Here is a 13,944-nt window from a genome sequence, read left to right as displayed (position 1 = left end):
CCAAGCGTCGGCTGGAATTTTGTAAAGCTCGCTGACATTGGACTCTGCAGCAGTGGAAACGTGTTCTATGAAGTGATGAATCACGCTTCACCATCTGGCAGTCCGAGGAACAGATCTGGGTTTGGGGGATGCCAGGAGAACACTACCTGCCCCAATACATATTGCTAACTGTAAAGTTTGGTGGAGGAGGATTACTGGTCTGGAGTTGTTTTTCATTGTTCGGGCTAGGCCCCTTAGTTCCAGTGAAGGAAAATCTGAATGCTACAGCATACAATGACATTCTAGACAATTATGTCCTTACAACTTTGTGATATATAATATAATAATAAATAGTAAAAAATAAGAAAAACCCTTGAATGAGTAAGTGTGTCTAAACTTTTGACAGGTACTATATTTTTATTGTGTACTAGATCATATGGGTTGAAAAGTGTTTTTTTCTCAGACATAAATAAACAATTCCAGGTGAAAGACAAAAGTCATAGCTTACTTGGAGTGGAAACACAACTGCATTAATAAAATATTGCCCTCTTGTTAGATTGATGACTAAAGCCATATTGAAACAGTGCAAATCAGCTGTCAGCTCAACTGGTTTTAATACACCAATGGTAACATGATGGTAGACTAGTCAGGATCGAGGGAAAGATGAACAGAGCAATGTACAGAGAGATCCTTGATGAAAACCTGCTCCAGAGCGCTCCGGACCTCAGACTGGGGCGAAGTTTCACCTTCCAACAGGACAACGACCCTTAGCACACAGCCAAGACAACGCAGGAGTGGCTTCGGGACAAGTCTCTGAATGTTCTAGAGTGACCCAGCCAGAGTTGAACCCGATCAAACATCTCTGGAGAGACCTGAAAATAGCCGTGCAGCAACGCTCCCCATCCAACCTGACAGAGCTTGAGAGAATCTGCAGAGAAGAATGGGAGAAACGCACGAAATACAGGTGTGCCAAGCTTGTAGCGTCATACCCTAGAAGACTAAAGGCTGTAATAGCTGCCAAAGGTGCTTCAACAAAGTACTGAGTAAAGGCTCTGAGTACTTATGTAAATGTAATATATAAATGTGTAATTTTTGTTAATGTGCAAACATAAAAATTAAAATAAACGTTTTTGCTTTGTCGTTAGAGGGTATTATGTGTAGACTGATGAGGGGGGGGGACTATTTAATCAATTTTAGAATAATGCTGGAAAGTAACTAAATGTGCAAAAATTCAAGGGGTCTGAATACTTTACGAATGCCCTGTATATTGCTCCAGCAATCATCATGAGCCCATCCTCCCCAGTTTAGGTGCCACCAACCCCCTGTGAGTGCAATGCTGTCTCTTGCTGCAGAGTCCCCAGTCTTGAGGTTCCAAGTCAAGTAAACAAATGAATTCTATCCATTTGAGTCTCAAGTCAGACGTGGGTCAAAGTCATGTGACGTTTGTGCTACCTATCCTTTAATTAAAGTTACTTTTATGCTACCTACCCTTTCATTTAAGTTACGTTTATGCTACCTACCCTTTCATTTAAGTTACGTTTATGCTACCTACCCTTTCATTTAAGTTACGCTTATGCTACCTACCCTTTCATGTAAGTTACGTTTATGCTACCTACCCTTTCATTTAAGTTACGTTTATGCTACCTACCCTTTCATTTAAGTTACGTTTATGCTACCTACCCTTTCATGTAAGTTACTTTTATGCTACCTACCCTTTCATTTAAGTTACGTTTATGCTACCTACCCTTTCATGTAAGTTACTTTTATGCTACCTATCCTTTCATTTAAGTTACGTTTATGCTACCTACCCTTTCATGTAAGTTACTTTTATGCTACCTACCCTTTCATTTAAGCTAAAGAAGAAGGCAATATGAGAGTATGAGATAGAGAATATGTGAAGAGTGACAGTTTATTTGTGCATTTTGTTACAGGTCACTTGTGTTCAGAGAATTTCAAAACATATTTGCTTTGAACCTTAATAAAAGCAGCAATATGAAGACAGCAAGCATAAAACAAATGACATTACACGACACTGCAAGTTACTGAAAAATGGCCTGAATTGCAGGAAACTTCAGATGTGTAGTTTATCAAGACTGAAAGTTGTAGATACATAAGCAAGCCAAACGTGGCAATGGGAACAGAAATAGTGAAGAACGTAGCACCTTCTCTGCCCCACATCCTGTTTTGAACTCTGCAGTTAACCACGTAGCTAAGAACTCACACTTTTTTTATCTGATAAAACTGCCAGACATGCTGTCCAATAACTTATTTGATCACATGTAAATATGCAACGCATACATGTCTTAAGTTATATACAAGCAACATGTTTAATTGAGGAAGATCGGGCCTTTTCACTCATAGTCTCTCTTAGTTATCACCCTACATCCAATGGTCACAATTTTAGAAATGCCAAGCACAATCTTTGTTTCATTGGCTGCACACACATGAACTGAGTTCTTGCGTTCCTTATTACAAATAACTGCATTCTTTATTACAAAGAATTGTTACAATTTTAAGAATGTACGCTGTTTTCTCTAGGATTTTGGTCAAGAACAAATCCTCTGAAAATGGTTGTGTGAAAGTGCAACACCAAAGCAGTCCATCATGCACGCAGTATCTGTAGATAACTGAAGGCTTTTGTGAAAGGGAGAATGCTTGCTTCCTCCTAATGCTTCTCATGTCCATAATGGTCATATAGTACGTGTCTCTTCCCGAGTCCAGGTATGGCATCTATATTAGGACTGTCTCAGCAAGAAATGTTTGTATTGAACGTCACATCACACAAAGACGTACTGTAGTGTTCGTTCATAGCTCAGTTCAGGTGTCCTCCTCCTCCACTGAGTGGTTGAATCCAGGGATGAACTTCAGGATGTGTTTGCGGACGCTGGCTCTTCTGGCCTTCCTGGGGAGAGTCCCAAACAGGGAGGAGGCTCTGGAAGCATCCCATGTGGGGGAGGGGGAGGAGAGGGAACTGCTGCGGCTGGACAGGCTATCGCTGCGGGTACGGCTGAGGCTGGCTGGGGGCCTGGGGGGCCCCTCCCCGGTGAAGTCTCTGGTGAAGTCTCTGGAGAAGAAGCAACTATCGTCTGGACTGGCCACACTGCAGGGGCTCGGGGAGTCCAGGTCGCCAAACACACTGGCCAGGTCACTGTCCTCCGTCATCCCACTCTGGCAGCTACTGTCACTGGAGAAGCGGTGGCCGCGGTGGCCACTGTGTCCTGACAGAGACATAGGAGACATCAGGGAGTCCATAGAGGGGTGTAGAGAACTGTCATTCAGGTTACCTTGAGACAAGAGAAAGGTAGTTAGTTGACAGTGTGGACTTATCCAACCACAGTATTCATGTGCACTATAAAGGATGTGGTTGATTGGCAGGATTTTTTTTTCAGTTAATTTCTCACAATGACGTTCAACAAAGCTCATTAATAGACAGATCAGCGATTTACTCGTCATTTTCACATCAGCTAATGAGAAAGGAAGTTCTGCGGTTTCAAAGCTGGGCAAAACCCCTCACCTCGCATAAGACATTTTTCCTGTAATCTGAGTGCTTGCAACTCCACCCTTCTCTCTCTCAGGGTTTGCTGTGTGGACAAAGATGTAGAATGACGATTAGACTTGGTTGACTCGGAGGTCAGCCATACAGTACTTAACATCATTTTTATAATGATGTGTTTCCCTGTGACCCAATTCATCTATGTAGGATTAGTGATGAAATGGTATTGAGCATACTTATAGCTATACTAAACCTGTTTCAATACTGTGCTACTGTTGTTCTGTCATGTGTGCTTATTTGTGCTGTGCTGGGTGGGGTTATGTGGTTGGCTACAGCACAGAGCACGCCACCCATATTTTCCACTATAAGGTTTTATTCAACTAGGGTGTGTTATTGAAGCCAAACATCCGCCCTGTAAGAGAGACACACCTTGAGCAAGCTCATCTTCTTCTCCAGTTCAATCCTCTTCACCGCCGTCCCACACACCGTCTCCATCCTGAGATTACACAGGGACTAAATGAGCACAAGCAGCCATAGCTCCGTATATAGTGCGCTAACTCTGACCATGTCCCATAGGGCACTTTATAGTGCACTACTTTGACCAGGGCCCATAGAGCTCTGTTCAAAAGTTGTGCACTATATTGGGAATAGGGTGCCATTTGGGATGCGCTCAAACAAATCTCACAAATAATTCTGACACCGTGATACAATATCAAGGTTCATCAAAATGTTTCTATGCTCAATGTTTTTCTCATTTCTTCAGAGTTAAACGGTAACCCTTTGGCTTGGGTCTCATTGCAGGTCTTACTCACCGTAATAGGTTGGCGGATTCTCGAATCAGGTCAACGATGCGCTGATGGCTTGACCCCTCAATGCTGAGCCCATTGATGGTGATGATAACATCACCTATGTGAACAGAGCAAGAGGAAGAGGGACAGAGAGGGAGAGAGTGAGAAGGAGAGAGAGAGAGAGAGAGAGCATATGAGAGATAGACAGAGAGAGAAAGAGGAGTCAGGCCTTTGCGTTGCTGGCCTTTCTCTGTGTGAAAGTTACATGTATTGTAATGGGTGTAACGTGGACATCTCTCTGATTCAATCAGATCAAGCGTTAAGCGGCGAAAGCTGACACCCACATAGCTGATATTTTGGCAGTGTCAGAGGTGTAACTGCGTTGGAGCTGTCAAATCGGTGAGCAGCTGCTCTTGATCATTGTCACGAAGCCACACCCATCCCACTCGCGTTAGAAGTTCAGAACGAGAAAGTGTTGGCTAAATAATAATGACGCTCAAATTAAAAATCATAAAACTATTCATTTCTACCAGCCTAATCGAGGTGTACTGTAGATCACATCTCACATGTCAGTGTTCAAACTTGTAAACAAGGCTGCATGGGATTTCTCATAACGCGACCCCGTGCAGCCAATGGCAATGTCCACTTTAAGTATAATGACAGGAGCCGCTTGTGGATTTGACAGCCCGACACCACCAGAACAAACGCTATGCGGATGTCAGCTAAAGCGGATCTGTTTGAATAGAGCGCTGAGTTTGGGCCACAGGTAGAGGAAGTAGGAGGTGGGTGTCTCACCGGCGGTCAGACCTGCACTCTCAGCTGAGCTGTCCTCCTGCACCTTGCACACAAACGTGCACATCTCCACCGCCATGCTTTTCTTCAGCTGCATGCCATACGTCTAGAACAAGAGGAATCATACTTCTGTCACTAGGCAGGACTGATAGCGCAGATAAATATGTATTGAAAATGTATTTTGTATTAATTGTAAAACGGATTAAATGTCTCACCTGAATTTCAAATCCAAAAGTCTCATTGTCTTGCTTTTGCAACGTAATGGTAGTCCTATGTGCAGGCAGAATTCAGTTACACACTTGTCATAACTTGAGTCATTAAACAATTGTGTTTGTATCATAGTATTAACAGTCAATCAAATTTCAATCAAATGTATTTATAAAGCCCTTCTTACATCAGCTGATGTGCTGTACAGAAACCCAGCCTAAAACCCCAAACAGCAAGCAAACAGTGCCCTATACAAATGACAAAGGGCTTGTATTTACCTCTGAGGGTCAGTGTAATCCACTAAGGAGTTTGAGCGGGCTCTGTTGGACTGGAAAGTCAAAAGTATATTTAATACATTTTCATACATTTTATAAATACTTTTTTAAAATTTTTATATGTTAATTTGTCTTAAACACAGTGTGTTTCCAGGTACTTTTTTTCTGCTCGTGAACTAGTTTGTCTCTTATGTAGAACAAAAAAATTACAATTGTCAAACTGCTTTTTGTCTTTGTAAGTGCTCTGTTCTGTTTTGGTAAGTGTTAATGTTTACCTCTCTGATGCCACTGAAACAGTTTTATATACTATCTACAAACATCAATAACCTCTAAGAATAACAAACTGTGTGCAACTTATAGGTCACATGACTGAAATGATACACAGTAAAACAGTTCAATCTTTTTCTGTTTCTTTCCAAGGTTTTTCACTCACCTGTTTCCAGCCTCTTGGCAGAGTCCCGGGAGTAGTCCCCCCATTCTGACTGCTTTTGTTATGGGGTCCCTTCAGAGAGTGCTGATACCATACCTTCTTCCTCAGAGAGCCCTCCATAATGTAACTGTCCTGGCTGCCCTGTCGCAGGAGCCTGTTGAGGTTCATGGTGGATTGCATAGTGGAGTGGAGCGCTCTCTCTTCACAGCACCATATTGCAGCTCTGCTACAGATAGTTCCGTACAGTAACTCTGCATGTGTCGTATGTGGTGTGTCCCTGCCCTGCTGTGCTGCGGAAAGCAAATATGTCAAAGCGGAAATCCACACCATGTGATTATGGTGAACCTGTGTTAGTCGATCACAGCCCTCACTCACTTTCTTTACATTTTCTTCTTATTTTTCTCGTGAACTGTTCGTCTGCTCTGCTGCGGCCGGGAAAAGGAATCTGCCTACGTTTTTTTTCTTTTCAAACATCCCCCTTTTCTTTGTGCAGTCTGTGCGATTCGATTTATGGTCTGTCAGAAATCAGCAATGCATGAAAAACTACCACCTCTGTGGTCTAGTCTAGCATCACCTGCTTCCCCTTACTCCAAGTTCTGTTTTCTGAATGGGTTGGAGTCAACCTGAGCCTCTCTAGTCCGCCAAGCAAAGAGCTTTGTCTTGTGAGGACAGACAAAAGCAGGCTTTCGCTCGGGGCTAGAGACTTGCTGTACAAACACACGGCACGGGTCAATGGCTAGAAGCCTTCAGACGTGGTTTGATCAAAGAGGAAATCACACACAGGCCAATAGTCAAGAATAAAAACAAAGTCAGACGTGCTAAAGAAGACTCTCTCACAGGACATAAAGAACAATATAAAAATGTAGTTTTTTTTGAGAGTTAAGGATTTTTCCTAATTAGTTTTCTAAGACAAAGAACAATATGTATTAGATGATTATACAGTACCTTTCCATTTGCATTCATTCAAATACCCCAAGATGTATGATGTGTTTGGGATACAAAACTAATTAAATTGGTCAAAAAGAAACATCAGAATGTCCCACACCTAAAGCCTGTCTTTGTGACACTGTCCCAAATGCCACTGTATTCCCGATATAGTGCACCACTTTTGACCAGAGCCCTATAGGTTACCATTTGGGACCAGCCCTCACGAAACAGAACAATTAACGGCAGTGTTGCCTCACTCTAATCCTCTCTGGCCCATTGAACCTGTGTGACCCATAGGAGATCCAGCTACCAAGCTTCCACGGGACTGTCAGGCCAGTAGATTTCCCCTCCACTGTAACACTGTGTACAGACAAGGAATGCACACCAAACGGCACACTATTCGCTATTCAGACCCCTTGACCTTTTCCACATTTTGTTACATTACAGCCTTATTCTAAAATGTATCAAATAAAACATTTTACTCATGAATCTACACACAAGACCCCATAATTATGCAAAATGTATACAAAAACATAATATTTATATAAGTATTCAGAACCTTTACTCAGTACTTTGTTGAAGCACATTTGGCAGCGCTTACAGCCTCAAGTCTTCTTGGGTATGACGCTACAAGCTTGGCACACCTGTATTTGGAGAGTTTATCCCATTCCTCTCTGCAAATCCTCTCAAGCTCTGTCCATGGGGAGCGTCGCCGCACAGCTATTTTCAGGTCTCTCCAGAGATGTTCGATCGGGTTCAAGTTCGGGCTCTGGCTGGGCCACTCAAGGACATTCAAAGACTTGTCCCGAAGCCACTCCTGCATTGTCTGGGCTGTGTGTTTAGGGTCGTTTTCCTGTTGGAAGAAGAACCTTCGCCCCAGTCTAAGGTCCTGAGCACTCTGGAGCAGATTTTCATCAAGGATCTCTCTGTACATTGCTCTGTTCATCTTTGCTCTCGATCCTGACTAGTCTCCCAGTCCCTGCCGCTGAAAAACATCCCCACAGCATGATGCTGCCACCACCATGCTTCACCGTAGGGATGGTGCCCGGGTTCTTCCAGACGTGATACTTGGCATTCAGGCCAAAGAGTTCAATGTTGGTTTCATCAGACCAGAGAAACTTTTTTCTCATGGTCTGAGAGTCCTTTAGGTGCCTGTTAGCAAACTCCAAGCAGGCTGTCATGTGCCTTTTACTGAGGAGTGGCTTTCGTCTGGCCACTCTACCATAAAGGCCTGATTGGTGGAGGGCTGCAGAGATGGTTGTCCTTCTGGAATGTTCTCCCATCTCCACAGAGGAACTTTGGAGCTCTGTCAGAGTGACCATCGGGCTCTTCCCCTGACCCCTGATTGGGTCACCTCCCCTGACGAATGCCCTTCTCCACCGATTGCTCGGAAGAATTCTAGGAAGAATCTAGTTGGTTCCAAACTACTTCCATTTAAGAATGATGGAGGACACTGTGTTCTTGGGGACCTTCAATGCTGCAGAAATGTTTTGGTACCCTTCCCCAGATCTGTGCCTCAACACAATCCTGTCTCGGAGCACTACGGACAATTTCTTTGAACTCATGGCTTGGTTTTTGCTCTGACATGCACTGTCAACTGTGGGACCTTATATAGACAGGTGTGTCCCTTTCCAAATAATGTCTAATCAATTTAATTTACCACAGGTGGACTCCAAATTAAGAAGTAGAAACATTTCAAGGACGACCAATGGAAACAGGATGCACCTGAGCTAACTTTCAAGTCTCATAGCAAAGGGTCTGAATACTTATGTAAATAAAAGGTGTAATTTTTATATTTTTAATAAATTATCAAAAAATAAATCTAAAAACCTGTTTTTGCTTTGTCATTATGGGATATTATGTGTAGATTGATGAGGAAACATTTTTATTGAATCCATTTTAGAAAAAGGCTGTAACGTAACAAAATGTGGAAAAGGGGTCTGAATACTTTCTGAATGCACTTTAGGGCTCTGGTCAAGTAGTGAAATATGTAGGGAATAGGGTGCCATTTGGAACACATGGCTCAACTAGAAATGTAATTCTGATGGTTGTCATATTTAACATATTGCAATATTTCATCAAGACAAAAACATTCCTCGCTAATGTTTCAAATGTTACATTGTGCTGATCAGCTTTAAGTAGCTGGGATATTAATTGACCAATTGTGTGAATGTAGGAAGTTTACAGTCAGTTATTCAGATAGTGAATTTCCAACTAGGCAAGGCCTAAGGAAAGAGCAGGGTAGAGTACGGGTACTGTAAGTGGTTTTATGACAGTTTTCCCTCAACTCTGCAGAACATACAGTACAAATTAAATTAGTTTGAGGCCTTGAATACTTCTACGTCACGTCACCATTGAAAAAAAAACAAGCCTGGTTTCAGAAATGTGTCTCACAAAGCCACATCTGTGAAGTTATGATTGTCCATGTTCCCGGTCACAGTGCTGTAGAGTTGAACGGAGAATATGGTTAAACCTAAGCACATTCGGGAGTGGCTGACTCATCTGAGTAGTGCCGCTAACAGCCAAGGTGACAAGGCTTACTTCCTCCATTTAAACAGACAAATCTGCTGTAGTTGTCAAGTTAGCTGTCAAGTCTTCTGAACCACAGTACATTTATGAATCATTGCAGAGGATAAACGGATGACATACATAAGAAATTGTCATTTCAGGTAAATGACCGAAAATGAGAGGGAAACGCTCTCATTCCGGAAGTGATTATATTATAATCTGTCATGGGGAATTACACATGACAAACAAATAAGGTATTAAAGATATTGAAGAAAAATGTAATTTTCAATTAAATGTAGTTTATTGACTCACCGTTGTCACATATTTATAATAAATAGTGTAAGACTGAAAGACATATTGACATAAGAGACCCATATCTGAATTCACGACACAAAATAGTTGCTCTTGTCAAGAGAAAGAATGAAGCTAATTCATTGGAGGGTGATATTTCTCAACGTAAAACCTTTGTTAGAAAACTAATATCACATTCCCGGAGCAGGCAAAACTTCCAAATTGTGTCATACACAATTTTCAAAAGATATTTGACCAGAAATTACAGAATTAGTCTATTTTCTTCGGAATGACAGATAGTCTATAGAAGCAAAACAATTCCACACATCATCTTGAGCAGTGGTCAAACATTGATCAGACTGTTCAGTTCCTCAGGGAAACCATGACAACAAAAGCACAGCTTAATTTCCAATTAGACAATTAACATTAGCTTGCTTGTCCACAGGATACAGACAGAGCACTAAATACTGCAATGTCAATATATATTTTGTTAACATTTTGGGGAAATAATTACACATATTAAAGTGAAACGGTCATTGTTTTTACGTACATAACATAATTGTAACATTGACTTAATGATACAGCTATATGGGCAGCAGAGCAGCAAGCCTGTAACTATGTACACCTATGAAGCAACTGCAGATGCTACATTGCCCATTGTACTGTACATTGACACCCCCCCCAGACAGATGCTGACTTGCATGAACTACAAAGATGTTGAACAGCTCAGGGCTCTATTCAATCTGTATCGCTGAAGCGTTCCAGGTTATGAGATCCAAAGGTAAATTCCGATTGAGCCGACATATGCAGCTTTTACCGTGAATGCAGTCTTCACTAACGCGGGAACTTTGCCTTCAGATTTCAATCACGCTGTAACTCTGAACTTTAGCGATCCAAATTCAATAGAGCCCTTATTTGCATAAGCAAACAATATAAAAGTAAACAAGAACAAATCTACATAAGTCATTAAAAGCCAAGTGTGTTTTTCTAAACAGCACCCTTCTTAAACAATCTCAAATCGCAGGCATTGTTTAAGCAAAATGACACCACAGGCAATACATTGGCAAATTTCCAAACATACATTAGCAAAATGTCTGTGTGATATACACGTCGTATACCTCTGATTGAACTTGCTGCAGGCCTACACAAACAGAGCACCAGGCCTGCCGTGTTGTGTACAGGAGACACGCACAGCAGATTTAGCTTATGTCCCCGTTCCTAAACCTGTTATGGCAAGGGTTTACAAGCCAAGTCTGACAATGGCATTAGTGTTCACATAAGCAGCCTGAACACGGCCACTGTTCAAACTCACGGCTGTCTCGACTCACTGAAAAATCCCTCTTTAGTAGACAAACAAAAATATTTGGTGAACAATTTGGTCTTTTTTTTGTGTTTGCATATTATCTTGGGTAAAGAGTGTACTGCTTTGAGTACATTATACCAACAATGTAGTAAATGTTGTACTTTATTATTTTTTTAAACAGTGTATGTATATATTTTCACATTGGCATTTCATAGGGCCCCTACATATTGTAGCATTCAATTAAAGGCTTTGGATATAACAATATTTCTATGGAATAAAAGTCTTTCCATAATTATATCTATATATGAAATATATGTAAATGTTTTTTTCTAAAACTTCTCTCCTCTGTAATATAACAAAAGTTGTGCTTCACAGAGAAGATGTGATTGTTAGGCGCGTGTGGATGTGCTTAAAGGGGCAATCTGCAATAGCGACATCCGTTTTTTCACTTTTATTACATTAATGATATACACCCATTGATTCTTAAAGAATATAACTTGTAAATGCCTCATGAGCTAATATTTTACGCCATTGTTTGTAAACAGTGCCATTGTACACAGATACTGTATATCCTCAAAGCATGGTTAAAACCAGAGATCCTATTAAATCACTATTCTTATTTCAACTATTAGTATTCTAATTCCTAATTATATGGTTAATACTATAACATTGATATCATGGATGGTCAGTCCTTGCATCTATAGCTCTGTCTATGAATTTGAGAGTAGTTACATTTCTCCAGCCCCATCCCTCAGCTGATAACCAAAATAGCGGCGGATGTCCACTTTGTCATTGTTGTTATTAGAACTGCAGATTGCCCCTTTAACAATAACATATTGTGATATACAACATCTTGGACTTTTTTACTTAAATACAGAGTATAGTTGATATAGGCATTATTTTTCAAGTCATATACAAAAATATATATGGATACGAAATAGAATAGGGTGGGGAGGGGGCAGCACCCAAGTAGCAGTTATCTTTATGGATGTAGACCTTGGGTGTCCTTTACTAATCAGGCATAGCAGTGAGTGCATTACTCGGTAACATTTACAATCCGTTTTGTATGTTGCCTACTGTTGCCACTACAGTACATACACTATTATATGGCATGAAGCATTCAATGTGCAACTTCAAGCTTTGGGCACTTAAAAACATCTGAGGTAGCAGAGACAAATCAGTACATTATAAATCATCCATTGTCATCTAAAAAGGTCACAGTTTAATTTCCTGTTCCTTCTTGATTGGGTGATGCAGTTCCAGTCACACACTGCAGGGCAGGAGTGTTCCCTGCTGGGTAGCAACAGTAGGCGCCTTTGGCATCACAAGCTGAGAATGCACACTGCTGAGTCGTATTCATTAGTGCACAACACAGCAAAAAATAAATAAAAAATGAAAATTTGAGTTTCTTATTTGACAAATTATGGTATACCCCTCCCCGCTCCGGTCTGTTTTATTGTTTGGTTTCTAATGAATACCACCCAGTTGAGTGTTTAGTGCTTCAGTGTAGTCCAGAGGATGCTTTGCTCCCAACTAATAACAGTACATTGGACAGGGGCGGGCAGCCAGTGGGCTAGCTTACCTAGCTAATCTTTGATGTCCTTGAGTACAGTCACCTGAGAGACGGTTTTCTTGACCCTCAGTGCGGTGAGCCGAGCTGCAGCATTGGCGTACCAGCACTCGCGCATCAGCTTGCCTATCACCCGCAGTGCCTAACGAATCAAGAGGGATTTTTATCAATTAACAGGCCCAGATTTTATGGACTTTAATGTAATTTAGCACAGGCTCTTATCCAGAGCGACTTACAGTAAGTGCATTCAACTAAGGTACAATGCCTTCAGAAAGTATTCATACCCATTGACTTATTCTACATTTTGTTGTGTTGCACCCTGAATTAAAAATGGATTAAATATTTTTTGTTCTCACCAATCTACACACAATACGCCCTAATGTCAAAGTGAAAACATGATTTTAGACATTTTAGCAAATATATTGAAAATACAGAAATATCTAATTCACGTAAGGACTCACACCCCTGAGTCAATACTTTGTAGAAGCACCTTTGGCAGCAATTACAGCTATGAGTCTTTCTGGGTAAGTCTCTAGGAGTTTCCACACCTGGATTGTGCAACATTTGACCAATATTCTTTTCAAAATTATTCAAGCTCTGTCAAATTGGTTGTTGATCATTGCTAGACAACCAATTTCAGGTCTTGCCATATATTTCTTTATAGATTTAAGTCAAAACTAACTCAGTCACATTCACTGTCTTCTTGGTAAGCAACTCCAGTGTAGATTTTCCCTTGTGGTTTAGGTTATTGTCCTGCTGAAAGGTAAATTCATCTCCCACTGTCTGGTGAAAAGCAGATTGAATCAGGTTTTCCTCTAGGATTTTGCCTGTGCTTAGATCTATTCCGTTTCTGTTTTATTCTGAAAAACTCCCCAGTCCTTAATGATTGAATTAGGGACCTTAATGATAATTGTATGTGTGGGGTGCAGAGATGAGGTAGTCATTCAAAAATCATGTTAAACACTATTATTGCACACAGAGTGAGCCCATGCAACTTATTATGTGACTTGGTAAGCAAATGTTTACTCCTGAACTTACTTAGGCTTGCCATGACAAAGGGGTTGAATACTTATTGACTCGAGATATTTCAGCTTTTCATTTGTAAACATTTCGAAAAACATAATTACACTTTGACATTATGAGGTATTGTGTGCAGGCCAGTGACAAAACATCTCAATTAAATCCTTTTAAATTCAGGCTATGACTAAATGTGGAAAACGTCATGGGGTCTGAATACTTTCCGAAGGCACTGTAGGTAACACAACCCCATATCACAGTCAACGCAAGTAAAAACTTCTTCAGAAACATCAGTTCAATTTACAGAGGTACAATTCAAAATGCTAGCCAAGCCAACATACAGTATTTACCTTATGGCACTCTA

At 41.0% G+C, this 13,944-nt stretch overlaps 2 protein-coding genes across 2 annotated transcripts in view; both read right to left on the bottom strand.

Annotated features, from left to right (window-relative positions):
• Positions 1-1,863: 1,863 nt before the first annotated feature.
• LOC129821333 (cytohesin-interacting protein-like) lies at positions 1,864-9,601 on the bottom strand. Its single transcript, XM_055878904.1, has 8 exons — positions 5,968-9,601; positions 5,538-5,587; positions 5,268-5,322; positions 5,056-5,158; positions 4,285-4,378; positions 3,902-3,968; positions 3,494-3,560; positions 1,864-3,263 (listed from the first exon to the last, which is right to left on the bottom strand). Exons 1-8 carry the CDS (start codon positions 6,292-6,294, stop codon positions 2,797-2,799), a joined length of 1,230 nt encoding a protein of 409 aa, XP_055734879.1. The 5' UTR covers positions 6,295-9,601; the 3' UTR covers positions 1,864-2,796.
• A 77-nt stretch (positions 9,602-9,678) lies between these two features.
• The window catches only part of LOC129821332 (activin receptor type-1C-like), a 30,894-nt gene continuing 26,628 nt past the window's right edge, over positions 9,679-13,944 (bottom strand). Inside the window, exon 9 of the mRNA XM_055878903.1 lies at positions 9,679-12,705. Coding sequence (XP_055734878.1) covers positions 12,580-12,705 — 126 coding nt within the window. The 3' untranslated portion in view covers positions 9,679-12,579. The remainder of the gene's footprint in view (positions 12,706-13,944) is intronic.

The sequence above is a fragment of the Salvelinus fontinalis genome, chromosome 23 (genome assembly GCF_029448725.1).
Source record: "Salvelinus fontinalis isolate EN_2023a chromosome 23, ASM2944872v1, whole genome shotgun sequence".
NCBI classification, from domain to species: Eukaryota; Metazoa; Chordata; class Actinopteri; order Salmoniformes; family Salmonidae; genus Salvelinus; species Salvelinus fontinalis.
Note: the sequence above shows the minus strand (reverse complement) of the source record. Positions and strands in the feature narration are given on the sequence as shown.